Source organism: Grampus griseus (assembly GCF_964374135.1).
Source record: "Grampus griseus genome assembly, chromosome: 18".
Taxonomy (NCBI): domain Eukaryota; kingdom Metazoa; phylum Chordata; class Mammalia; order Artiodactyla; family Delphinidae; genus Grampus; species Grampus griseus.
The window spans coordinates 70,705,929-70,733,788 of NC_139012.1; the positions used below are offsets into that span (position 1 = coordinate 70,705,929).

General features: G+C 45.0%; 1 protein-coding gene across 5 annotated transcripts in view; it reads left to right on the forward strand.

Moving 5' to 3' along the window:
• Positions 1–27,860, forward strand: part of STARD13 (StAR related lipid transfer domain containing 13) — a gene marked incomplete at its 5' end in the record, with an annotated part of 364,303 nt that overhangs the window by 335,956 nt on the left and 487 nt on the right. For 3 of the 5 annotated variants that reach the window (XM_082675458.1, XM_082675457.1, XM_082675456.1), the window contains 9 exons: positions 4,694–6,093; positions 7,164–7,337; positions 8,491–8,650; positions 16,355–16,553; positions 21,359–21,569; positions 22,163–22,277; positions 23,142–23,363; positions 24,124–24,341; positions 27,308–27,484. In XM_082675458.1, the coding sequence (XP_082531584.1) occupies positions 4,694–6,093; positions 7,164–7,337; positions 8,491–8,650; positions 16,355–16,553; positions 21,359–21,569; positions 22,163–22,277; positions 23,142–23,363; positions 24,124–24,341; positions 27,308–27,484 (2,876 nt within the window). Of the gene's footprint in view, positions 1–4,693; positions 6,094–7,163; positions 7,339–8,433; positions 8,651–16,354; positions 16,554–21,358; positions 21,570–22,162; positions 22,278–23,141; positions 23,364–24,123; positions 24,342–27,307; positions 27,485–27,860 lie in introns of all 5 variants that reach the window. The other 2 variants (XM_082675455.1, XM_082675454.1) reach the window with 2 other exon arrangements.

The following is a 27,860-nucleotide window of genomic DNA, read 5'->3' on the forward strand; positions in this document are numbered from 1 at the left end:
TTTCCACGTGCCCCTGAAAATGTGGCTCATTGTTCCTGATGTATGTGACCAGGCAGAATACAGTGGGTCTGCAACCTTCCAAGTATTGAGATTCATGCTTCTGGTCAGGTATCCTAAGGTGGGTGATCATAGTTTGGTAGCCACATTACATGGTTAACTCATATTAAGCTTAAATCTGCTACAACTCTCAAGGCTATTAATAGGAACCAAGCCTTTCCATCTTGCACATCCTATAATAGATTTGTGAAGTTATGGTCTTTATATTTTACTTCATGAAATTTCATCTTATTAATAGGCCGTCCTTCAATTCTGTTAAGATCTTCATGCATCTCAGTATCACTATGCTCTAACAACAATAATTAGTTTTATCTTGCACTTTAACATTTATCGGGCATTTTCATATATAATCTCATTTGATCCTGTTGACAAACCATGCTAAATGTGTATTGTTATCATTTCCATTTTACAGCTGAGAAAATTGAGTCTCAAAGTGGGTGCCTTGCTCAAGATCACTTAGTGAATAATCTGTGCCATCTTCACATCTAAAAAACATGAATTCTTCTGACTCATTCAAGTTATTCTTAAAATGGGCATAACCTGAAAGCACCCCCCAGAGATCTCTCCTTCAGTTACTTTCAGTCATTTGATCACACTCTTTGATGGAGTTACTCAACCAGCTACTAACAAAATGCTCTGTAGCCTCCAGCAGTTTGCCGTCTTGGCCACAACAATATCATGAGAGCCTTTTGTCAGCTCCTGGCTGAAATCCAGACACTCCATGTCTATGGTATCTCCATGGTTTACTAAATCATTAAGATAAGAGAATAAAGTTAGTTTGGTGTGTTTTTCTCATAAACACATCTGACTCCGAGAGGTTTCCATTTTGCATTTCTAAATAATCACAGACTATTTGTTTTTAGCCTTAAAAAAAAAACAGATGAAATCTGATCATCTTAAACAATCAGTACACTTTCACAGTTATTGGGGAGTCTGCTATGTGCCTGACCATCTGCTACGCCGTGAATGTATAAAAAAACTAAAACTCTAGTGTTTTTCATACTGTGAATCATGGCCTGTTGGTGGATTATCAAATGAATTTGGTTGGTTGCAAACATTTTTTTAAAAAAAATGAAATAGACTAAACTAGAATATAAAGTATCAGAGGACAAAGATAATTATTATAGTATGAATTTCTTTCTTTCTTTCTTTCCCTTTCTTTCTTTCTTTTTTTCTTTCTTTCTTTTTCTTTCTCTTTCTTTCTTTCTTTCTTTCTTTCTTTCTTTCTTTCTTTCTTTCTTTCACTTTAGCATAATTTGTATGTGGGCCTTGAGTAGTGATGGAAAATGTACTTTTTAAAATTAGCAGATAACATTTATTGAACACTTAGTATGTTCCATATACTGTTCTAGGTACTGTATATGGATTACTTCCTTTTATGCTTCTTCCATTTTTATTGAGATATCATTGATGTAGAGCACTATATACGTTTAAAGTGTACAGCATGATTTGACTTACATGCATCATGATTCCCACAATAAGTTTAGTGAATATCCATCATTCCATATAGATACAATGTGAAAGAAATAGAAGAAGAAAATTTTTTTCCTTGTGATGAGAACTGTTAGGATTTACTCTCTTAACAACTTTCACATGTAACGTACATCCGTGTTCATTATATTTATCACGTTGTACATTGCATCTCTAGTACCTATTTATCTTATAACTGAAAAATGTATTTCTTACTGTATGTCACTATCAGTAGTTTCAAAGATCCTGCACTAGTGGGAAAAACAGACACAGAATCATGTCAGTACCCTTTGGATGTACTATGATAATTGCATGCACAGGGTACTAAAGGAGATGGGTATTTTTTCCTTTTTTCTCTGTTTTATTTTTGATTTTTATTGCTTTGGTTTTTGTTTGTTTGTTTTGGTTCAAACCATCTAAATACTGCAAAATTTCCCTGAACTGTTTGCCTTTTTTCCCAGGAGTTTACCACTTTCTCATATGCCTTGGTTGGGTTTTAAATATCCCTTTTTTGCCCACAGCTAGTATAATAAGCTCTTTAGAGCCTAGCAGACAGGGGCAGGCTTTCCATCCCCAGCCCACAGTGCCCGCTTGGCATCTTTTCTAAACCAACATAAAGAAGTCCTTATCCAACTAGTATGTGGTTTGCTAGCATCAGTAACCAAGTTTGGGCTCGCTTTAGAGAGCTCGTTGGAGCTAACACTAAATATTGTAGTTTCTATTTTTAAATATCTGTATTTTCTTTAAAAGCATATCCTTCTTTTGCCTTCTCAGAAACTATTTGCTAAAAGGCTTTTTCAGAATGCTTACTTAATATCAACTTCTCCTCACTAGCTTCCTGAAATGTGACATGAAAATCCAATAAACTAAACCTTCAACCTATCACAGTACCTGATATTTAAATGACTCTCAGATTTCAGGGTTTATTGTATCCATTACAGGGAAAGAGGAAGTAGAAAATGCTACAAAGAAAGTATATTTTTGACTCATCATCCTATAGTCTTGCCTTTTTTTCCATTTGTACAATTTTTAAACTCTTTCGCCAAAGTTTTGTACAACGTTTTAAAAACTCAGAGCTAATTTCCTACTGTGTTCCCACAGCTATGGAATTCTTTGTGAGTACCATGCTTTTCTACCTTCTTTCACCTTATACTTGAAACTTCAAATGTGTCATTTAGTCCAACTCATGTAAGCCTAGATTTTCAGGAAATAAATAAGAATGGGAAGACCCCACATTTATTGACTAAGCATCTGTTTATTTTTCCTTGAAAACAATATATTGCAAAGTCCAGAGAAGATAAGGTGGATGTCAGATATGTAGAAAGATAGATAAGCCATCGGTCTTACACGGACAGGTAGCACAGAAGCCAGTGAACAGACACTGAAAAATAACAAATGAACAAATACTCCTCAGTGAGGGACTACTAAATGCAGTACTTCATTTAATCCCCACAGCGAACCTATGAGGCAGGGCCTATTTTTACTCCCATTTTATAAATGATAAAAACTTACTTTGGAGAGAGTAAGCAACTTGTGTACAGTCACCTAAGTCTAACTGGTATTAACTACTAGCACTGGGAACCAGGTCTTAGAACCAGATGTCAAAATAAAGTGAAATAAACTTAATCCAATTAACTACACACACACACACACACACACACACACACACACATACACATATAGATATATATAGAGAGAGCAGTTACTATATGCTTGATGAACTTACCTGTAAATGTTGAGAGTGGGTGCTTGTGACATGAGTTTAAGTTAGTATTATAATAAATGCTACAATAAAGATCTAAACCTAATGCTACAGGAGTACAGAGGGAGTGCAGTCACTGCCTTGGGGCTGTCCTGAAAGACTTCAAAGGGACACATGAACTGAGTACGCAAGAATGGTCAGGGACCAGGGAAGGATGTGGGGACCATATATACCCCTTAGGCTCTTAATCCTGTAACAGAGCTGGGTGTTGGGGCGTAGTTGCAGGTCAGAGAACAGAATGCAGGAAGATTGGGAGGAACAGCTGAAATAAGTAAAGCACACTGCAATCAGGTCAAAAGAGCTTCGAATGCCATAATAACACTTAGGAGGGCTGAGGGAAACTGAAAGCTTCTAAACTGGGAAATCCTGTGATCGTACTTGGATTACACTTGGAAAGCTGTTTAGATGGAGAAGATGCTGGCCTGGTTTTTACTGTGATAACCCAGCCAGAGGTGCCAAGGACCTGCACTAGGGAATGGGAGTGAAGATAAGAGTAGGGGAGCGGATCTGAGAATCATTTCAGAGTTGGGTCTTGGTCATACGCATGGTGAGGAGAAGAAGGAGCAGATGATTCCGTTCATCTCAGAAGGAAATTATTTAGATGGCCTAAACAAAGCCATCTCTGGGAACCAGACTCTCCTCTCTCAGGTGCTACGAATTCAGGCAGAACCCAGACAAGTAAGAGAAATGTGTGAGGTGCAGCAGGTATGACAGGACAGAGCAGTGGGGCCTCGGCACCCGGACAAGCGTGTCCTACGAAGGCACTCCAATTCAGGGTTAATTAAAACCAAGAAGGCCGGCCCGGCTGTGCAGGCTGGGTTGGACTCTCCTCCACCAGGGGTCTCTAGAATAGCTCCCAAGTTTCTACTTCCAGGAATTCGGAGATAATTTTGCCGTTAACTTACAGAGGGAACATATGCTAAGAATCAAGTCTGGGAGACTAAGGAGTGTTGGCTCCGAGGTTCAGAAGAGGGAAGCTGGAAATATGGTCCTAGGGCTCCATGAAGAGGTTTCAGGGAAGAAGTAAATGCATTTTATGGCAGGATTAAGTTTCTATGCGAAAAGGAGAACTACAGGTGTTTTATATTTAGGCTGTCTCGAGGATGGTAATTACGCCCTCTTTGTAATCAGGCAAGGAAGCTTCTCAGAGAGGAAGGAAGGCAAACTGAAAGGAAGAGAGCTTTGCGGGTTGGGAAGGAATCTTCCAGCTACTGGGAAGGAAGAGGGTGTAGGGACCATAAAGACGGTGGAGGGACCCAGCGAAGGTGCCCAGGAAACCCAGAGAGCACGCGCGACAGGGAAGGAAGGAGAAAAAGGAGGTGGGGGTACCGTGCCTGTGCTCACCTAGATTCCCCTCTCCATCCCAGCCACCTGTAAATGCGCGTCATCCTTGATGTTTCCCAGGGTGACGACTCTGATGAGGAAGATCTCTGCATCAGCAACAAATGGACTTTCCAAAGGACCAGCCGCCGGTGGTCTCGCGTGGACGACCTCCACGCAGTGTTTCCCGGCGGAGACAGAAACGGGTCGTCAGGAGACATTACGATGAGAAACACGACCAGCAGTGAGAGCGTCCTCACCGACCTGAGCGAGCCCGAGGTCTGCTCCATTCACAGCGAAAGCAGCGGCGGGAGCGACAGCCGCAGCCAGCCGGGCAGCTACGGCGCCGGCCGGGAGGCCTTGGACGGCCCCGGGCAGTACTGCGCCCACGGCCCAGCCATGCTGGACGCCACGCTGGGCGGCAGCAGCCTCCCGCCGTCCCCCAGAGACGGTCTCCAGCACCCTTTGCACCCAAAGAATGAGAAGCCCTCCCGGGCCAGAGCCAAATCCTTTCTGAAACGCATGGAAACACTGCGAGGGAAAGGAGCGCAGGGAAGGCAGAAGGGGTCCGGGCGGACCGGGGGCTTGGTGATCAGCGGCCCGGTGCTGCAGCAGGAGCCCGAGTCCTTCAAGGCCATGCAGTGCATCCAGATTCCAAATGGAGATCTCCAGAACTCACCCCCCGCTGCCTGCAAAACAGGGCTTCCGGGCCCCAGCAAATGGAGCGGTGAGAGCAGCCCGTCGGAAAACAGCAGCAGCGGGGTGAGCACGCCCGGCCTGAAGGAGCGAAGATGCCAGGAGGCCCACAAGCGCGGGGGCATGTACTTAGAAGACCTGGATGTGCTGGCGGGGACAGCACTGAGGGGTGCAGGGGACCAAAACCACGCACGCGAGTTTCATTCCCAAGAGAACTTGGTGGTGCACATTCCCAAGGACCACAAACCAGGCACGTTCCCCAAGGCGCTCTCTATCGAAAGCCTCTCACCAGCAGACAATAGCAGCGGGGTTAACTGGAGGACTGGAAACGTCTCCCCGGGCAGACGACCGGGCCCTGGGGCCGGGGAGCCCAGGCTCATGGCATCCTGCCACAGAGCGAGTCGAGTTAGCATCTATGACAACGTCCCTGGCTCCCACCTGTATGCCAGCACCGGGGATCTTTTGGACTTGGAGAAGGACGATCTCTTCCCTCACTTGGACGACATTCTGCATCATGTCAACGGGCTCCAAGAGGTAGTGGATGACTGGTCCAAAAACCTGTTACCTGAACTGCAGGCACATAACGCACTGTCCGGAGAAGCTGGCTTCTGCCCCTTTCCCCCTCCTAGTCAGATCACCTTAGATTTCGAAGGCAATTCTGTCTCCGAAGGTCGGACAACACCCAGTGATGTGGAAAGAGATGGAGCGTCTCTTAATGAATCAGAGGCTGCTGGGGTCAGAGAAAGGAGGGACTCTGGAGTAGGGGCCTCTCTGACCAGGCCAAACAGGTTGGTGGCATGACTTTGTGAAATGATGTTTAATCCATTTCATAATAATTATGGTCTATGTATTTAACAAACATTTATAGAGTACCTTCTAAATATTTAACACTGTCCTAAGTGATGTATGTGGTTGGGGATTATTTGAACAGTAGTAGTATGTCTTTTGTGCAGATACTGTGGTGATTGAATCCATGTTAACTCACATTCATTTCTCCTAGTGTTTACCCTTTAATTCAATCTTGGTTTTATGCAAAAAAAAATTTTTGAGCTTCTTATGTGCAAAGCACTGATGAGAAGGTCCATGACCTGTGCACAGGCCCTTCCCATGACCTTGCACAGCATCTCTACCCCAAATTTTAAACTTTTAAAAAACTCCATGAGAAATTTCTGAGATCTAAGGTGTATACACACTTCATAAGTTTATTTTGGCTTGAAAATGCCGATTACTACGTACATAAAAGCTGTTGTACAACGACCATTTCAGAAGCTCCTTAGACAATGACCCTGGCAGGGCCTAAGCAGTAGGAACAGCCTACTGTATGTGCTGCTGGGTTTCTCACTGAGGCAGTGACGGCTCTCGGGGCTCATTGACTGACGTGTCATCACTTCAGTAGTGCTTCGTCAGTGCTGCTCACCAGTCAGAGTGCGGAGACAAGACAGCAGTGTGACAGTACTCTACAGCTCCCAAACGTTTGCGATCTCTGGCTCTCTCTCTGTCACTGTCTGTCTGTCCGTCTGTCTGAATGTCTCTCTCTCTCTTACGCACACGCACAGTCTCAGCTGCTTTCAACACTTTGGGAATGAGTTTAGGAATAAACAAACACATAAAATTTATTATATCACTTATTTAAGCCTCCTAATGAAACAGATAATGACTTTTTCCAGATTTATCAGACTTGCGAAAAATAGTTTCTTCTGTTTCTTCTGTACATTTTGTGTCTTCTGTTCCATTTGCTTGGTGGTTTTCTTGGCTCGGAACCTATTTTGATTAGCTACTTAACAATTAATAACATCCTGTATTTTCCGATAACACGTGCCCTTTGTGACTGGCTTCTCTGACGGTCTTTCCGGTAAAGGCGACTCCGGTGGAACAGCTTCCAGCTCTCACACCAGCCGCAGCCGTCCACGGCGTCGCCCCACATCAGCGGTCAGACAGCCGGCCAGCTGAACCTGCTCCAGCGCTTCTCCCTGCTTCGCCTCACGGCCATCATGGAAAAGCACTCCATGTCCAACAAACACGGCTGGACGTGGTACGTAGCCCATTCACCTAGGAGGGGACTGTTTGTTCCAGGGCTCAGGGTGCGATCGCGAACACTTCAGTATTTACTTTGTGATTTCTGAAGAATCCGTTCATTGCCTTCACTGCCAATCTCCTGAAAATAATGCCCAGAGTTCTGCCTAACTGCCCGCCTCTGGGCTGCCAAAGCTTCGATCCAAAGCTTCGATGTGATGTAGCCTGCAGGAAGCATTGCTTTATTTGTAGCTCTCTGTCAGTTTCCAGGGAAGGCAGTCAGGCTCCAAGAAGAAAAAAGGACAAGTAAAGAGTAATTAGTTGTGAACAGAGACATTAAAAATAAACTTGCCATCAAGTAATTTTGGCAGTTTGCAAAGAAACATCTGTTTCTTGCACCTTCTGGCCCAATGCAGAGCTCAACACTTACAGCACTGCTTCATTCGAAGAGCACTGAACTCTTCAAATGCAGTTCTGCTTTTATTTCACTGGCAAATGAAAACAACAATATGCAGGAAACCTTTGGAATAAGGAATTGAAAAAAGCATATGTTGGAACTTGAATGTGGACCTATTTTAGATGATTTGGTGGATTTGGGAAAAAAAAATGTGTTGTTAATTGTCATATAGAAGAATCGGCAATGCTTTTATAAAAATATTTTAGAAAGTTATAAATTGCCTGGTTAAGTCAATATATGCTTGTGTATTAAAATTTCCTTTAAAAGGTAGAACTGGTTTTAGAAAAGTAAGGATATAGTCTAGAAATGTGATTTATCTTCTCTCCCCGTCTTTCTCCCCCAACCCCAACCAGATTTCTTCTTCTTGATGTATTTTTTAATTTGTTTTGTTATGTCTTGTTGGGGACGTTTAAGTGTTTATCACTCGAGAAGTGTGTCTGTCACCATTAAACTGGAAAGTCGAGCACTTGATTTGAAAGCAGGGCCATAAATCCATTCTGCTAACGTGAGTCACGCTGTTTAATAGTAGAGGTCTAACAGAGGCACGGGGCACACACAGTCCTTCCATGTAATGTGAGTAATTAAGAGAGAAACGTTGAATCCCCCCGTGCTTGTCCAATATGCCAACAAAAGCTTGGCTTCCCTCTTGCTCTCACAGCCTGTCCCCACAGTGTGCTCCACGAGGCGTGCATGACCTGCTTTCTGTGACTTCTAGGGCAGTTCCAAAGTTCATGAAGAGGATGAAAGTTCCTGATTACAGAGACAAGACAGTCTTTGGCATTCCTCTCATCGTTCATGTCCAGAGAACGGGACAGCCCCTGCCACAGAGTATCCAGCAAGCCCTGAGGTATCTACGCAGCAACTGCCTCGATCAGGTAGGGCCGTAAATCCCAAGCACGGCCTGGGCTGTACGGAGTGCCAGGCAGAGCCAGACCTGTCCAGGATCGGACAAGACATGCCTCTCCAAAGTAAAAGGCCTTGCGACCTTTGTAGGCCAGTATTTAATCTGACCAGGTGACATCCTTGTCAAGCTGTGTGAGGATGTTTCCTCACTGGCAACTTGAAGGACACCCTGGAGTGACTGCAGAAAGCTAATGTGAATCATTCGTACCCGTGATGGTTAATTTGTGTTCCCCCGAAACTGAGAGTAAAGCTGTCTACTGCATTTCCTTTTAATTATGGTCTCAGTGCCACCATTAATTTCACAGCATTCTGTTATCCCTCTTTGTCTTTTTTTTTAAAACCAGAATTAGGTCTTTATATCTCCCTTTATTAAATTTTTTTGAAGCAGCACCATGACAAATTTATTTATATCTTTCAAAAAATTTATTTATTTTTTTTTTAAATGTGCAAGTAAAATAGGAAAATAGGGACTTCCCTGGCGGTACAGTGGTTAAGACTTCGCCTTCCAATGCAGGGGGTGTGGGTTCAATCCCTGGTCAGGAAGCTAAGATCCCACATGCCTCAGGGCCAAAAAACCAAAACATAAAACAGAAGCAATATTGTAATAAATTCAATAAAGACTTTAAACAGGGTCCACATCAAAAAATCTTTTAAAAATATGAAAATAATATCAGCTAAATTAAATATTCCCTCATCTTGTGGAGTTGATTAAAAAGCTCAAGCTAAACAAAAGTCTTGGAGATCATTTTTGTCTCCAGGACTGTGGGGGGCATCACAATGGTGGACTCTGATTGGCCCAGAAAGCAACCCATCCTATAATTAACCAGGCCAAGCCTTTGCTCCTCGGAATTAACACTCATTAGTTTCTCTGTTAGACATTCGGTCCAAAATGAAATTCTGCTTGATAAATTACAGCCTTGAGTAGTGGGGGTATTTTCAGGCAACTGTTCTATAATGGCTTTTGTTCATCATACTCTGTAATGCCCTGTGAATAATCTGTGCCAACCTAAGACTATTTGCACTTCTCATTGATTTTCCCTTGGCCTTGGGCTCAGCGGACAGGAATGAGCTGAGCTACACGAATTCATGAACTGATGCTTGTCTCTACCCCAATGCTGAGATCACGCTAAGAATCAAGATGGTCTCTTAATGAATCCGATACCAGTTTTCAGTAAGAATGAGAGTAACTTCTTCATTCGATGCCATTGCTGATTGAACTAAATGCATTATTCCATTCTCCCTTCCCACTCCTAATCTAGGTAATACCCATGCCTACATTTTTTCATATTTAGATGTTATAGTGAGGGTAACAGTGGTTGCTGTTCCTGTTGTGGTGGTGATGGCTGCTTTGTTCGAGAAATGGCCTGGATGGCTTGCCTGTTGTTTCCCAGAAAGAAGGGCGGTAGGACCACTTGTCTAAAGCTAATGGTGCTCATCTTTGGCAGATGCCCCAATATTAACTGACTTGTGAATAACATCCCAGTAGAGCAATCCATTGAATCTGGTTTGTTAAGTGTTAGATTTGGGGTTTTTTTCATTTTAGAGTTTTTATCAAAAGCACACCTTCATCAAAGGTAGAGGGTCTGTGGGTGTTTTACTGAGGAAACTTTTTGGGGAGGTGGGCTCAAGTGAATACTTGGAAACGCCCACTCTAATCACTCTCTTCTGCAGCCCTGCGAGTACTGCAACCACGCCCTCTGGCATAGGACTTCGTGGCTTCAGTTGTACTTTTACTTAGTGCAGACCCAAGATTGTATTTTGTGGAGAGTAGCCTGTTATTCGGACACATGTTTTTCCAAGCTTCTCAGTTTTCCTAAGGGTGTGTAAGACTCATCTCCCCTCTTGGCCGGTTCCCTTAGAGTGTTCGGCTCTGCCTTTTACCAAGCATAGAAAATATTCTGTTCCAAACATTCTAATGGATAGCCAGCTAGCTGATGCTTATCAGCAAAAGCTCTACTCAGAGAAAACAGTGTTTGTTCAGGAATGCTTAAAGTAAATGCAGGCCATCTGTGCCATTCATTCAATAACAGTAACCTTTCTTGCGTGCCCAGCATGTTTCAGGGATCATATTAAGTATCCTGTAAGCATTGCCTCATTTAATCCCATATCCACCCTGGGCAGGGTTAGCCCCTAGGAGGCAATGGTGGAGCCAACACTTGCTTGAAGATCTATCTGCAGAGTCCAAGTTTTTAACAAGTGCACTTTGCTACCACCTGTTAGAATTGCTTGTCCCAGTGGACTTTGGGGTGATGCCATCTCTAGCATTGAGGGACACTCTGAAAAGTGGCCCGAAACAACTCATTGATGAATTCACTCTCAGGATTGTGTTGATGATGTTGATCATTATATCATGTGGTGTCTTTTCTGGAAGAATGAAAGAATTTTTTTCTCTGGCCCCAGCACCTGAAAAGATGGTTGTTTTTAGATAACTGGTCTGTATTTATATGAGGTACACCAGACTCATTCAGCTGGATATGTTTTCCTCTCTACACTGGCTGCTAGAATTATTGAAGCCAAATGCATGTTCTGCCTGTAGTAAATATATATAGTTTGGGGGCATGAATTTTGTGTGTGAACCTCATTCCTACTTCCTGCTAACCTTTTCTATCTTTATTTTCCTTTTGCTCCAGTCCTCTCATCTATTATCTTTAATTGCATCTTACTGTACTTTATAGATCACTGTAAGTCACCTTGAATTCTTTCTCGAACAAGATTGGGTATAAATGCATTGTAATACCACCACTCTACTCACCGCATAGTCTTTATGTAGAATGGAAACCAACCCCGCCCCCTGCAGATTCTGAATAATGAATATCACCGGCATCACTACTGTTACTGGGCCCAGTGTCCTGTTTGAAGACAAAGTCATATGAACAGAGAGAAGGACAGTGGCACCGAAACCCGCTCAATCTCTACTCACTGGCTTATTCCCAGCCTCCATTTCAGGCCTATAACTATTTTTTTTTTTTTAAATCTGGAAGAACGCCACACTGAAAAACAGTATGCTGGCAAAGCTTTATAAGAAAAAAGACTCATTTCATAGACATAAATACTGATTCTAAATGTAACCGCAATGAACAAGGCAACCCTTCTCTTGTATCCGTCAAAAGAAAAAATCCTCAAGATGTCAAAGGGACTTTCGTGGAATCCAGTTCCTCCCCTTATGGGGTACCCAACACCAGCAGGGCCCCCACCTTGTATGTCCCTCCCCTTCATCAGCACACAGTGTGGGCAGCACACAGAGCCCCCCTCTGGTCCCTGTGAAGAAGGAAGGTGGTCATAGGAAGGGACAAGGGGAAACTAGAGAAACATAATAAGAATCGAAGAAAACCAGGCTCAGGAGGAAGACTGTTTTAGAGATTTAAGAGCAAACTCGAGCAAATAAAAGCCAATGAATCAGAAAAGAAAAAGGAGGGACAAGAGTCACAAGGAAGGAGCGGACACACACGAGATGAGGGTCCTTCCTTCGCCAACGGCACCTCCTCTGAAGGGAAGACTCAGGTCTACACAGGCTCTTGAGATCTCAGCCCCCCGGCCGTGCAAGACCAGAGGGTCTCAGAATACTCTTCCTCTAAACCCCCCTTAACTGGCTTCTCTGCTGCCTGCCTGCCTCTACATGGTCCCCTCGAACCACCATGCAAGACTGCCCCAAGGCTCAGCCCCTCACCCCAGGGAGGGAGGCTTCCTGCCGTGAGCTCAGCTTCTCTCCCTCATGCTACACATTCTTCTCAAACATTCATCGCAAACAGCTGAAGTCAGCCCTACAGGGTCCTGAAACAAGACCACCGTTCCACCTGCACCCCCAAGTGCAGAACAGCTTCCACGTGAGGAAACACAGTGTATCCATTTTTGCCCTGGCAGCTGGCTGGAGATGAAATAGGGAGTTTGGCCTTCGGTTCTGAACCATTTGTATTCAGACGCAGCAGTTTGTGAGACGAGCGGGCTTTGTGGCTGAGCTTTATTTCTGCCCTACATCAACTGCACAGAAGGATGGTTATACCCAGCCCCTGATGAATATGAAGTCACGGCAGAGAGTGGCTAAACCTGCGGTGCTCCAAATAAGAACCCACCACATACTGTTCTTAGGAACCTCTCTCTCTCTCTCAATAAAAGCAACTTTTCTTCATTAGCGGAGCACATCCCTAAAGAAGAGGAAATGCAAGTCCTGACAAACATCATTAAGTGCTGTAAGGATTAGCATAAACAGGATGCCAAGTAGGAGATTTAATATTATTTAGATGAAATTTGAGTTCTAATGCAGCACTCATGCCCAGGCTCTCCTTCTAATGGAGCAGTAAGTTTTAAAAGCCCAATTATGCTGGGAAGACACTTCATACTCAGTACAAGTGTCCTCGACCTGCCGCCTGTTCATCACCCTCCCTGCTGCCTACCTCGGGTAAGATAAGTGATGTTCCAGCGCCTATCTGTTTAAATTACACTTTGAGTCCTTGCTTTCTCATAGCTGAGTTTTTGGGTAGAAGACTAAAGAGAGAGGAAAGTAAAACTAGATCAGAGCAACACTCATTGTTCATCCTTTTATCTTTAAAATGAGAGATTATGTGCAAGAGAAAAGCTTAAAAAATGGATTTCGCATTGCTGACCTCTATTCTTACCTTTTAAGAGAGTCTTAGAGCCGTGCTTTCGAGGTACATGAGAGCAGGCCCTGCTGTGTAATTTGTGGGACCTTGTGCAAAACGAAAGTGCAAATAAATTATGAAGAATTTCAAAACGGTGACCGCAGAACGTTAAACCAAGTGTGGGTCCCCGTGTGTCTACCCAGGTCACCTGCCCACCAGTGACAGACACGGAAGCAAATGAAAGACATTTCACACATCTTGGGTCCTCCTCGTAATGAAGCTGAAGGGTCCGGAGTTGCCTCCCATTGGCTATGATGACAAGGGTGCCCTTAGAAGAAAGCCATTTTAAAGTGGTTTCTTTGGTCCTCCACTTTTTACTTAGAAAAAAAAAAAAAAATTAGCCAAAAATGCATATTTTATCACTGCTCTGAAAGCTTTTTGCAGAAGAAATGATGGTTGCCAACTCCATGGGCCAACACCCCTGGTTGCTCTATGATAATGGCTAGGAGAAGCTCTTCTCTCTGGTTCCAGGACCTCTACATCACTAGAGGAAGCTTCTATTTACCACGCCCAGGGAGTTTTTCACTCCAGGGACCAGAAGCCCTGCCCCCAAATGGCTTAAACTATAGAAAATTCCCACGGTCACATGACAAGAAGGCAGGAAGCAGGACAGTTCCAGGGTTAGTTCTTACATCAGCTCAGTGACATCTTTGAAGACAGGCGCCCTTACCATCTTTCCCTTCCGCCATCCTCCACTCCAACATCTGGAGTCTGATTTCAGACCACCTTTACTTTATTAGGCTTAGGAAAAAAACTTTCCTTTGGTGCTTCCAACAAAAATCCCCAGAACCCACAGATATTTCCCACGTCCCTTGGATGATAAGGGTGGGACGGGAAGGTTATTGTCAGAAATTGAGGCAGAACAAATAAATACCTGACAACCCTCTGGACATCCTGTGAGATCTAAGTCAGAACAAGCAGCTCGGAGCCCGCAGCTGGAGAGCTCCAGACATGTCTAAAATAATTAAAATCACAATATTTGCTGAAACTAGAAAGAAACTTGGAAACAAAACAATACAAAGAAAACATCACTGGGATGTGTGTGTACCTGCACGTCACTGTGCACCCAGAATCAAAGCCAGCAAGACACAGAGGACAAAAGAGGAATCTCGTTCTGCAATGTCCTCACAAACACTTGTCTGCTTTATTCTTTTTATAGAATCCGATCAATATTTCTCTACCATTAAAACATAATAATAACAGGAATTCTCAAATGGAATAATACCAACTCACAGGAGGATATCTGTGAGTCACACTGAGGAATTCACCTCTGGGGCACTTGGCTTCTGAGAACTCCCGCGCAGCACGGCCCTGAGGCACGGTCCCGGGCCTCCTTCCAGAATCCGAAGAGTTGAGATGTAAACACATCAAGGCTGGATCTCACTTCGATAATCACTCATTTGACATCTTGAACTTTTCTTTTGACAGGACATGCTTTCTTCTCATGCCCTTTGATGAAACTTGGAGTAGTTGCCAGAGGAAGAGAAATGCTCTTTAGATTCTTCTTGGCAATGTTTTGCATTTTCTAGACATTCCAAACTTTAAGAATAAAAAAGAAAGCAATTAATATTTTAAGTGACACTATGCCTTAATATCCTGTTCTGTGAAATTAGGGTGGTAAGCCTTGGAATGCCAAGAAGTATTACTGAGAATTCTGTCTTTATTGCCACAAAAAGTAGCGGTGTATAATTGCCCCTGCGATCCATTCAGCTGACGTATACAAAAACCTGAGTATTCTCTAATTGCTTGGAATTCTTCCCTTGCTATTACGCAGTTTAAAAGAATTGGCGCTGCTCTCTGTTTATAGCAGCAACCAAGAGAGCTCGCTTCAGACCCCTGAGCTTGGGTCGAGGCCGGCCTGGCACACAGAGCAGCCAGTGAGACAACCTGGCATGTCTCTCCAGGAATAAGGAGGGAGAGCAGCGCTGACTCGAGGCTGCTGCCCACCTCTCTGACCACTGGGAATGTGGAAGTGGGCCAACCAGTGAGCCCTTGGGGAGTGAAGAGTGGAGACTGAGGGTTGAAGAACCAGTTTTGAGAAACTCAGTGCCCTATAGGCATTTAAAAATAGTAGACGTACGAATTCACCATAAGCCTGGGCTCCCAGAGAAGCTCAGTTCTTTTGGGGTGACGGCAGGTCCACTTGGGGAGAGCCTACAGCATAACTCGGAAACCACTGCAGGAACCTCCATCCTCATCGGGCTCTGCTTCCCCTGGCTTTTTCCTGTTAGGGGCATTATCCCCACGGTGCCTTATTGCTCCATTCATTTATCAAGCAGAGGAGGAGTCTAAGCCCTAAGGATGAAAAAGGCATAATACAGTGTCTTGAAGTCTGAAGAAAAGCCACTTAGGAATCATTCTCACTACAGCCATAGCTTCTACACATAATAGCTAACCAGGTAGAGTAGTAAGTGCATCATATGAGAAGCATATGTTACAAGGATTCTGAAGAAGGAAAAGCATATAAGACCCGTCAATCAAAATATGTGCTGAACGATATTTTGTTTCATGAGCATATTCCCTATAAACCTCTCCCTCAAAGGGGCACTGGATATGGTTACCCATCTGGGATCCACCAAACCTTCCATTGACAGAAGTTTCTCAAAACCCCCACTAAAGTATACACACCAGAAGGTAGGGAATTTTGTCTGACCTGCTCACTAATGACTCTTAGAAGATATAAGTATGCCTGATATATAGGGGGTATTTAATCATTACTTGTTAAATAAATGAAAAAAAAATAACGTCTACCATGTTGTAAGACTTGACAAGTCACAAAGTACAATCACGTATATTTTCTCAGGAGCCCTGTAAGGTGGGCTATTATTCTTATTTTCATCTCATGGGAGAGGAAGTCAGTGTTCAGCTACTGCCCGAAGTAGCTAAGTTAGTAATTTACAATATACTAGTTTGGATGCAATTCCAAGTCATCGAGTCCTGGTCCTATTGCCTTCTCATCTCCGTCAGCGTGCTTGCAGTAGGAAGAAAACGTCTAGGGTAAAGGCGGCCTCACTAACACGTCACTGTGGCTTGTTTCAGGTGGGTCTTTTTCGAAAATCAGGCGTGAAGTCTCGAATCCATGCCTTACGTCAAATGAACGAGAGCTTTCCTGAGAACGTCAGCTATGACGACCAGTCCGCTTACGACGTGGCGGATATGGTGAAGCAGTTCTTCCGGGACCTTCCTGAGCCTCTTTTCACCAACAAGCTCAGCGAGACCTTCCTCCACATCTATCAGTGTAAGTGGGAACAAGGTAGATCAGTGTTCTCAAGTGCATTCATCCTCCTAAAAAACAAAATTCTGTAGATTGAATTTTAATTGTACAAGTAATGCATGAAGAAGTATATAAAAGTTACAATTCTACCTTCCTCTCCGGAAGTAAACTTTGTTCACACTTCAATATGGAAATCTCCAGGCTATATTTTATGCATTTGAAAATACGTTTTTGACATCAAAATCTTCCTGCTCAATAGGGTTTTATGTAGGATATAAAAACTAACTTTCAATGTACTTTTAATAAATTTAAAATGAAAAGGTAACAATAGAATTTATTTTATATATAGGTGTTTTTAAAAAGAAAGCATTTCCTTGGGATATATGAAATCCAAATGTGTTAAAATGACTAGAAATAAAAGGAAATGTATTTTAATGCAATGTACTTTAATGGTTGAAAAGTAAGCAAACCAAATCAAGGCGTAAGCTTAATTCAACAAATTTATATTTTCACTTAGAACTTTTTAAGTGATGTGAAGTTGATAATTCTCAGCAAAACCCCTATAATTAATCATTGAGAAAAGCAAGTATTGATTTAACAACATATCCTGCTAAAGATAGTTGCAAAGTAGGGGATGGTATTAGAAATGAACACATGGCTCTTTTCTAGCTGCACTGTTATGGTTATACAGTTGTCCCTCAGTATCCTTGTGGGATTCCTTCCGGGACCCACCGAGGATGCTAAAGTCCCATAGTCGGTTTTCTGTATCCTCAGTTGGGCATCCGAGGATTCAGACAACCACGATCATAAACATAGTACAGGATTCACAGTTCACTGAGTCTGCAGATTCAGGACCCAAGTATGGGGAGAGCCGACTATGTATTTATTGAAAAAAAAAAAAAAATTTGCCTGTTAAGTGAACCCATACAGGTCAAACCGTGTTGTTCAACAGTTAACTGTAAGTATTTAATGGTCCAAGCCTCAATTCTTTAGGAAAAAAACACTTGGCCTGTGGACTTTTGAGTTTTTAGCAACATATACATGAAGTGGACCTTGACATGGAATTGATCCAACTCGAAAAAGATTCTTGCTGTTGAGAATTCTGTACTAAATGTGTTTCAGGAGTTTATAATATTGGAAATTCGAAAAGGATGATAACAAGTACCACTTGTAAAAACAGGATAAAGTGGTGACCCACTAAATAAATATTATTTTGTCAGAGTGAATAGGTTAAGTTAAAACTAGTGATACATGTTGCTGGAGGCTAAATACAGGGAATTCATGATGTTTCTGCTGTAAGAGGTTGAGCTGCATTTTTCAGTTAAACCTCCCTTACGGTTTGGATGTAGCCTATATGAGTCTTTACATTTAATCAGTTCTCAGGTTATGGTTGACACTAGTCTAAGGTTAAAGTCAGATTATTTCCAAGAGATAAATGCTTTTAGCCCTTTGTGAGACTCACAAGCAAAATAAAACAGGTCAAAGCAGGGCTTATTTTAGCTGAGCAAACATTTACTGAGTTCTGCTTATGTTCAGGGCACTGCGCTGAGCACTGCAGAGCATATGGATGGGTAAGACTTAACTCTGCTCTTAAGCATCTTACAGTTGAGGGAGACAAGACATGTACATAAATAACTGCAAAACAGCAAGACTGGAGAAATCCCATGATAAGGTTACAAAGAGCACCCAAGGGGGTTGAGATGAAGAACAAGGACTTGGTAGAGCAGTGACAACTGAAGGTTGAGACACGTGAGGAACACATGCTGAGTGAAGTAAATAGCTCATGTGTCAGGAGATTACAGGATTTCTGTCTGGCTGGCAAGGAAGGGTAACTGTCCAGTGCAGCATCAAATGACTCCAAAAATTAGACTGGGACTGTACCCAGGAAGGGCACTGAATATTAGAGCAAAGAGTTCATATTTGATTCATTAATCACTGCGGGGACCCCTTGGGTGGTGTTGAGGGAGCTACCAGTTACGGTGCTCTCAGCTGTAAACACAGAACCCAAAATCCAACAAACAGTGGTTTAAATAATAAAGACATTATATAATCGCACACGACAAGAAATCTGGACTTTAATAATTCCAGAGTTGGTTAATTCAGTGACACCATGGCTGAGGTCAGCATCTCTTGTCATCCCCTTAAGGTCACAATATGACGGCCACCACTCATCTTTATCATGTCTTCCCCAAATCACATCCAAAGGCAAGAGGCAGGCAGAAGGATTCTCCTTGGGCATATGTCTCTTTTTTTTTTTGGCGGTACGCGGGCCTCGCACTGTTGTGGTCTCTCCCGTTGCGGAGCACAGGCTCCGGACACGCAGGCTCAGCGGCCATGGCTCACGGGCGCAGCCACTCCGCGGCATGTGGGATCCTCCCGGACCAGGGCACGAACCCGTGTCCCCTGCATCAGCAGGCGGACTCCCAGCCACTGCGCCACCAGGGAAGCCCCATATGTCTCTTTTTATCAGGGAGATAAATTTACAGAAATGCCTACCTAGCATTTATCTTGGTCCCATAGACCAGAAATTTTACACTTTTCTCCCCTAAATCAATCACTGGGAAGAGGAATGGCATTACCATTTTGGTCTAGGCCAACATGGTTATCCCGTGATTTTGAGGGAGGGGCCCAACTTCGCTGAGCACATTACAGCCCAGTCCTGAACAGAATGTGGGTTTTCTTACAGAGAAAGAAGGAGAGAGTAGGTATTTCACAGGCAGCCAGGCTTGTGCCACAGGGTGCATGTCCATTGGAACTGCTTATTTGACCCACGAATCTGGAAGTGGTGAACGAGAGGTACTGGACAGGACGAGAATGGAGGGTTAGGGAGCCAGCACATTAATTGAGGCTCTGGGTTACCTGTGGGGACCTCCAGCAGCAAGACTAGAAATAAAGATGTTCTAGGGATAGACTCTGGAGTCTGTTTCCAAAGGGCTGTGGAGAAGAGAGGGACAGTTCCTCCTCTGTTCTCCAGAGCAGGTCCAACTGTAGCTCTGTTACTTCTTGGACTTTCATCAGATGATTAATTAGAGTGTTGGATGGATAATGAACACATGTGAGGCCCACGGTCTACAGGAGAGAGAAGGAGGCAGGGATCAAAGACGACCCTGTAGTTTTAAAGAGCATTCAGAAAGGAAAAGGGGGAGGGGAGCTGATCTGGGGGCAGGGAGGAGCCTGGACGTGCAGTCTGAAGTGCTGCTGGCCATCTGTGTGGACGCCAGTTATCAGCACCTAGAAATCCAGATCTAGAACAGTCTTCTGAGAGCCAGGAAAGAGGCAGGAACCACAGGAGTGCCTGTGCCACAAAAAAGGTCAAAGAGGCTAGGATCCGATATGAAGGCTGAATTTAGGGATTGATAGTTGACCTTTGCAGGCACCTTTAGTAGAAAATAATGACAGAAGGTAGTTTCTGAGGGATAAAGAAACGAGTGAGTAGAAGGAAGCTGGGACAACCTGTAGCCATGACAGATGACTCTTCAAAAATTTTGGCACAGAAGAGAAGGTTGGCAACCTAAAGCTAAACAATGCATGCACTGGACATCTTACCTAAAGCAGCTTATTTAAAGGCAGTTCAAGGGCTCCAGCTGAATTTATAACACTTCAGTGACAAGCCTGAGGTCATTAGGAGTATCTGCTTCTGCTTCAGCACAAGCAAGAAAAAGGAAAAAGGTTTCTGTATAATGTGAACAGAATGGCTCTCCTCTATCAAACCCAGGTCTGTCTTGTGCCAGTTCACAGTGGACGTGGTAGGGGTGGGGGTGGGTTCCAGAATGTCCAACCCACGGTCAGGCTCTTCCTGAGACTCGCATTTGCCGGGTGACTGGGGCCCGCAGTGTGCCCCGCCCTGGGAGGGCCGATGATGGAGAGGGGCAGGACCTGGGCAGAAGGCACGCCACAGCACCCCCCCCCCCGCCCCCTGAGCAGCAGGCTCCACATTTTTTTTATCAGGCACCCCTGCCAGTAGGAGCTATCTGAGCATGTATACTTACGTATTTTCAATAATATAAATATATCATGATATACTATAATATACTGTGCCTATCACAAGACACATCCCATCAGTATTTTCAAAGCATGAGAGAAAACAAACACCAGTGGAAATCCCAACAGTTTCTTCCCACCCCCCTTTGGAGCACAGACACCTGCTGCAGAGACCCGCTCTAGAACCTGGTATTGTAGGAAAGACAACCGTGTTAGCCCACGTGAGCTCCTGACGGTGTCTTTCAGAGAGAGAGGAATAAGGGTGGCGAGTCAGGCCTCACAGATCATTAACAAACACAGCCAGGGGGCAGCAGAATGCAGCAAGGAGCACCCATTTTTCTATACCTTTTCCTTTTAGTTACCTCATACTGTTCAGGCCGATTCCCTTTCAAGCTTGCTGACCAGTGCCCATCACCCCTATCACCGCCCAGATGGGGAATGGGCCCGAGAAGCGGGGGGCCTGGTTCCTCTTCCCCAAGCCCTGGGCGTCCTTGGGGATGCTTCGCGAGCTGGAGGTGGGGTGGGAGGGAGGGTGGGCAAGAGGTTTGAAACAGGTAGGTGAGGAGGCGGATTGCTCCAAGAGTATGAAAAGCCAGCGCAGGGTGTTCCTTTGCATGTCCAGCCTCGTTGTGAAGACTGTGGGTTCTGGAGTGAGACTGTGGGGTTCCGACGGCAGCTCGTCAAGCTTCTCACCACCTGGGGCAGCTCCACGCCCTTAGCTGTTGTCATGTCACTGCTGATGCTGACAGTGACCCCGAGTGTGTTCGCAGGAAGGTAGCGCTCGCTCCCCATCCCCCTGGCTCCTTCCGCGGCTGTTCCTCTAACTCCCGGCACCGCTTTTTCTGCAGACGTCCCCAAAGAGCAGCAGCTGCAGGCAGTGCAGGCGGCCATCCTGCTGCTGGCCGACGAGAGCAGGGAGGTGTTGCAGACGCTGCTGTGCTTCCTCAACGACGTGGTCCATGCGGTGGAGGAGAATCAGATGACGCCCATGAACCTGGCTGTGTGTCTGGCCCCCTCCCTCTTCCATCTGAATTTACTGAAGAAGGAAAGCTCCCCCAGGTGGGTTTTCCTCAGCAAGAACGCTAATGCTAAACCAGGTATTCCCCACGGCTACTTAAAAAAACTCCCGCTGTATTGCAAGTTGCGGATTTGTCAGCACTTCATTCATAATCAGAAAATGTTTGGAGGAACATAATTCGTGTGGCTCAGCGTCAGGGAACTGTCAAAGTAGCACAGTGTCCTTTGTGATCCCGAAAGCCTGGAGTTTTGTTTTGTTTTGCGTGTGTTAGTGGGAAGGAGGGAAAAAGGACACAGTAGTATTTTACAATCTTCAATTTTAAAAGGCTAGATTTAAGGCCCAAGCACGGGCAGCTTGCAGTGAAGTAGTTTCAAACTTGGGAAAAACAGATCAATTTCTCCCCCAACAGTTATTCCTGCCCGTGTATTATTCCAAGGTTTTCCATTATGAACTGTCAAACTCTTAGCCTGACTCAGGATATCTAAGATGTGTAGTCACTGTTTCTATTTGGAAATGAGAAAGTATGGGATCTGGGTGACATCTAGGCATGAAGACATGACAAAGGGATGAGCTTGTGTACTGTGAAAAGCTCTTGGGTTTGGGATCCGCTGAAGACTCTCCCCCTCAATTACAGAGTCATCCAGAAGAAATATGCCTCCGGGAAGCCAGATCAAAAGGACCTCAGTGAGAATCTGGCCGCAGCTCAGGGGCTGGCCCACATGATCATGGAATGCGACAGACTTTTTGAGGTAAGTGAAAGGCTCCAACTGCCTTCCTTATAGCTCTTGGAACTCGGTATGACGCTTGGAATGGTTGCTGCATTTATGGCTTATTTCTGTTTTTTCCTGATTTTATGACAATGGTACACTCGATAGGTCTGGTCTTTGCCTCCTAGAAATGTGAGGAGTGAGCTTATATATTGAATAGTTGAGGCTTTGACAGTTAAAGACACTTGGGTTTACCATGATGATGGATTTTATGAACAGTTGCATCAACTTCAGGTGCCAGGTCCCAGGCCAGCCAGCCAAGTACGGTATATTTGATGTAACCTCGGGACTTGATTAGATTCAGAGTGTGTGTGTGTGTGTGTGTGAGAGTGTGTGATACTGAACAATCGCTGTGAACTCAGGATCAGTAACAGCTTATGAATACAGCCACAGATACGCTAAAGGATTAAGTGAACTAGACTTCCGGCATACTTGTTGGGGCAAAGTTGTCATTTGCAAAAGGGAAAAGTGTGCCACAAAGGTAAAGCCACCTCTAAGTCATGCTTGACATTCCCCTTAAGTCTGTGCACTTTAAGTTTCCTGAGCCTAAGTTTTGCCAAATTGAATAAAAATGTATAATAAGTAAAATCAAAGGAAAATGGAAAGAATGAATGGGAAGTCATGGCGGTGTTTTGAATAATAAATATAGCCTCAAACAGATTTGGGTTTCCTGACTTGAGGAAGCCCGCCCCCGCCCCCTTCACTGATCTTAGACAAACATCTCTTGCCCCACGGCACTCAGCCCTTTGCCCGTACCGTGGTCTTTGGCTTTGCTACTTTGTTTTCTGTCAGTCTCAGCATTTCTGTAGCTCAGTGTGTCGCTCTTCTGTGCATCCGTCGGTTCAGGTCCCGCTTGAGATGGTGGCCCAGTCTCATGACTCATATATGGAGGCTGAGATCCATCCCCCAACTCTGGAAGACCTGGGGGCCCAGCTGGAGGAGAGCGGGGCCACTTTCCACACGTACCTGGAGCATCTCATCCAGGGCCTCCAGAAGGAAGCCAAGGAAAAGTTCAAAGGATGGGTCACGTGTTCCAACACAGACAACACAGATCTTGCTTTCAAAAAGGTAATCTCAGGTCTTGGAAAAAATTACCCCCAAAGAGCCAAGTCTTACAACCAGGGATTTGTTTTGCTTTTTTTTTTTTTTTTTTGCGATACGCGGGCCTCTCACTGTTGTGGCCTCTCCCATTGCGGAGCACAGGCTCCGGATGCACAGGCCCAGCGGCCATGGCCCACGGGCCCAGCCGCTCTGCGGCATGCGGGATCCTCCCGGATCGGGGCACGAACCCGCGTCCCCTGCATCTGCAGGCGGACTCTCAACCACTGCGCCACCCGGGAAACCCTGTTTTGCTTTTAAAATGGCTACTCTGTTCCCAGGGCTTCACCACACAGGAATCAGTCAACCACCCACTCTAGAGTCTGTTTGCACATAATCAGACTGCAGACTGTGGAGCCAGACTGCTGGAGCCCAGGCCTGGCTATGTCCCATAGCTGTGTGACGTTGGGCGAGTCACTCGCCTCTCTGTGCCTCCGTTTTCTTATTTGCATAATGGACATAATAGTAGGACCACTGTCAGAGGAGGGCTGTTTTAAAATCAGAACAATGACTGGTACACAGGGAGCACTGTGTGTTGGTGGTTATCGTTTTTATTATCAGTATTCTTTTTTCAGCTTAAGGATAAACATTTAAAAATTCTAAACCTGAGGTATTCAGAGTCACTCTTTCAAGTTACATACTCAGTGATGTTTTTTGAACACTCAGTGAAGGATGGTAGGTTGTGTTGGAACCAGCAACCTCTTCAGCATGTGCTGGTATCTTTCCCAAGGTGGGAGACGGGCATCCGCTGAAGCTGTGGAAGGCTTCTGTGGAGGTGGAAGCGCCCCCCTCGGTGGTTTTGAATCGCGTGCTGAGGGAGCGTCACCTGTGGGATGAGGATTTCGTGCAGTGGAAGGTGGTGGAAACCCTGGACAAGCAAACAGAAATCTATCAGTACGTGCAGAACAGCATGGCGCCTCACCCTTCCAGAGACTTCCTGGTTCTCAGGTAAGCCTGCCTCCGGGATTTAAGATGCTCTGCTCCAAAAGCCAGGTAAGAGCTGCAGATTGAAGCATTTCAGAGGTCTCCCACCTAAGTTCACCCTCCACTGGCAACACTCAGCCGGCCCTCATTTCTCTCAGTGAAAACTGACTTTGCTGTGTTTATGCCCGACTTCCTGCTTCTTTCACCCAGTTCACAGCTCTGCTGGGTTCTCTTATGGCCCCTTTCATTACGGAGCATACAGTTTATTAAGCCATAAATATTGTTCATTTCCTCAGAACAGAGTCCCCAAAAAAAACTGCTGTTTGTCCAGTTGTACTTTCTGCTAAATTATGCAGATTGAACCTGGCTGGCTTTTCTCCTGATTTTGCCTTTCTCCCCCTGGGAAAGCAAGTCTTCAGTGGTGTGACTCTCAATCTGGAGTGTGTGAAACTTCAAAATGCCTCTGTATAACTTCAGCTGCTCATAACTCATTACCAGGCATGGAAACCTTGACAGAGCCCTGAAGGTCCAACTGTGCTGAGACACTTGGATGTCCAGAAAGGTTTCAGGGCCTGACAGGGCTTGCGAGGCTGGTGTCTACTGTCGAAATATTACCTCTAATGGATTTTGGGGTTGAGTTCCGGACCCCTGCTCTCTGGGTTTGGAGGGGGATGCTCAACCAGCAATAGGATGTTGCACAGCAGAGCTGTGTACATGGGCTGGTGAGTCAGTACTGAATCAGAAAGAAGAGGGACTGAGGATTCTAACAAACCCACATAAAATATAATTAAATCAATACATCCTTTTTTTATTGATAACTGATGGTGAATACTGTCTCTTCTCATATATTAGCAGTATAAAAAGAATCACTAGTGAAAAATTCCCAAATGTGTAATTTAAATAGTTTCTTTATTAAACTAGTCTCTATGGCAAACTAAAGGTTATTTTTCACATGGGCTATTTATGCCTTTGGAATTGGTCCTTAGGACCTTGAATTTTAAGGGTCATTTTTTCCCTAAGTATATGTGTTTATCTTAGCAACCTTGGGACCCTGGTGGAGAATGTGGGCCGTTTTAAGGGTGGCTTATTACTGCAGTTATTGGGACTCACCTCGTGGAAGTTAAACTGTACGCCTTCACTCTTGCAAGCAGAAAATCAAATCGTTCTAGGATGGCAGCCACAGCGGGGATGGAGCCATGCCATAGCCTGCCTCTTCGCTCCCTTACAGGAGGCTGAGGGCCGGAGTCCGTGCATGGAACCGCCCTCCTTCCACTCATCCTGCAGTGCCACCCGCCTGCTACTTCTCATGTATCATTCCATCACTGCCTCGTGCCAGGCACTGTTGGAGGCTCCGGAGATACTGCAGGGAGCACAACAGACCACAGCCCTGCTCTCTTGGGATTTATATTTTATTAGGGAGATAGAGTCAATAAATAATAAGCAAGGGGGATAGGAATAGAGTCAATAAATAATAAGCAGGGGGGATAGGATTACTTATCTTAGGGGGATAGGAAGGGGTGGAATTTCAAATATAGTGGTCAGAACAGAGTCTCACTGTGTTGATAGTTGATCCAAGACTTGACTTGAAGAAGAAGGTGGGTGGACCATGAGGGAGGGAGAAGGACTCGGCACCCAAGAGGATTAATAATGAACCTGATGTGTTTCCTGCAGCAGGAATTCCTTGTGATTATGATACAAAAGGTAGAAAGTGACAGGTATGGAAGAGGAGTCCAGGGCTGAGGCGCTTCCTGTTTTCAGAGCATCTCCCTGTCTAGGCTAGCATGCATGAGGCTGGTCTCCTCTTGGGATTACCATGTTCATGTCTTACTTTATCCCTTTCTCTAGCTCCTCAGGAGCTTCCAGTGATACTCATTGAAGCTTCTTCCATTTTATCCCCAGAAATCTGTACAACTTTCAGTCTTTGTTATTAATCACAGCCTTATGCACGAAAAGAGAATGGTCACACCGATGGAGAAGTTGCTAAGCATTTGTGTAGGGCTTGCTTATTCCCTAATTCTAGGTTATAGTTCCTCTTTCTGGTGAGGTAGGCCAGGACGAAGTTAGAGATGAGATAACTAAGCAAGGGGATAGGATTTGTAACATAAATAACTAAGATTATAATAATGAAACCTACATCCTACGGTAGAAATGGTTGCTACAGAGATGCTCTCATGATTCCTGACTTCCATCTACAACCTTTTCCCAAGTGGTACACCCCCCCATGTTTGAATAGCTCCAGTAACAGTGAACTCACTACCCCTCATATAGCCCATTCCATTTTTGAAGAGTACACACTGTGAGACGGCTCTTGTCTGCACTGAATTAAAACATACCTTCATATCTCTGCTTTCTGGAGGCAAATCAACTGTATTTATTTCTTCTCCTGCTCAAGAGCCACTCAGGGACTTGAAGGCAATTAGTAGTCTGCCATGTACCTAGTTTTCTTCAAGCTAAGCATCCTTTCAGACTTGAGTTGAGCACCGCCTCCTCCAGGAAGCCATCCCCTGTGCGTGATCTCAGAGCGCTCTTTGCACAGCCATATCACTGCACTTTCCGTGATGCTTTAGGGTTCTCTTGGTAGGTCTGTTTCTCCTCCTGGGCTGTAGACCTTTATGTCTTCAGTGGCTTCTCAGAGCTTGGCACACCGAATAGATGTTTGCTGAAAGACTTGAATGGGCGAGTCCTAGTTCCCAAACGGTGAGACCAGCCCTTCAGTGTTGTGCGGGAGCCTCTGCAGCCTCAGTTTGGGATTCCGAAAGCAGCTCTGAAAGCTGCAAGACCGTTTCTGACCTCTGGGTCAGAGGGCTGAGACCCTTGCTTTCAACTGCACAGCATAAAGTTCACACGCACTTATGGAAACCATTAGCTTAGTCCAAGTAACTGGGCTTGGAATTTGAGCAAGAAAATATAAGTGTGAGCCTCAGCGCTGTGCTCCGGGTTTTCTTTCTCTCTCAGCCCTAATTCCGACGTGCGGGTTTGTTTTGCTGCAGGACCTGGAAGACTGATTTGCCCAAAGGAATGTGCACCCTGGTGTCCCTCTCCGTGGACCACGAGGAAGCCCAGCTCATGGGTGGTGTGCGGGCTGTGGTGATGGACTCTCAGTACTTAATGGAGCCGTGTGGGTCAGGCAAGTCGAGGCTGACCCACATCTGCAGGGTGGACCTGAGGTGAGCGGGCTCCTGGGGGCGGCGGGCGCAGGCTTGCCGCACATCCGCTGGGGCCCTGTTTCTCATCTGGTCCCTTATTTCACTGTCCTTTTATTCCTCTTGCCATTAACATGCTTTCTAGAAGATTATGTGTGCCTTCCCCTCGCTTTTCCTCTTTCCGCCCTTGCTAAAATTCTGACTTTCAGGAGAAAGTCCTCTGCTCATCTTTATTTTCCGTTTTGTCCCACTTATACTTCTGTGCTTTGGGCACGGGGCAAACACCAGCACTAGAGCCCGGGATGTAGTAGGTGCTCAGTAAATACGAGTCCTCTTGTGTTTCTTTTCAGCCTGTCCCTTTTGCGGCTCCCTCCAGTTGCCCTCCTTTGAGAGGGAACTA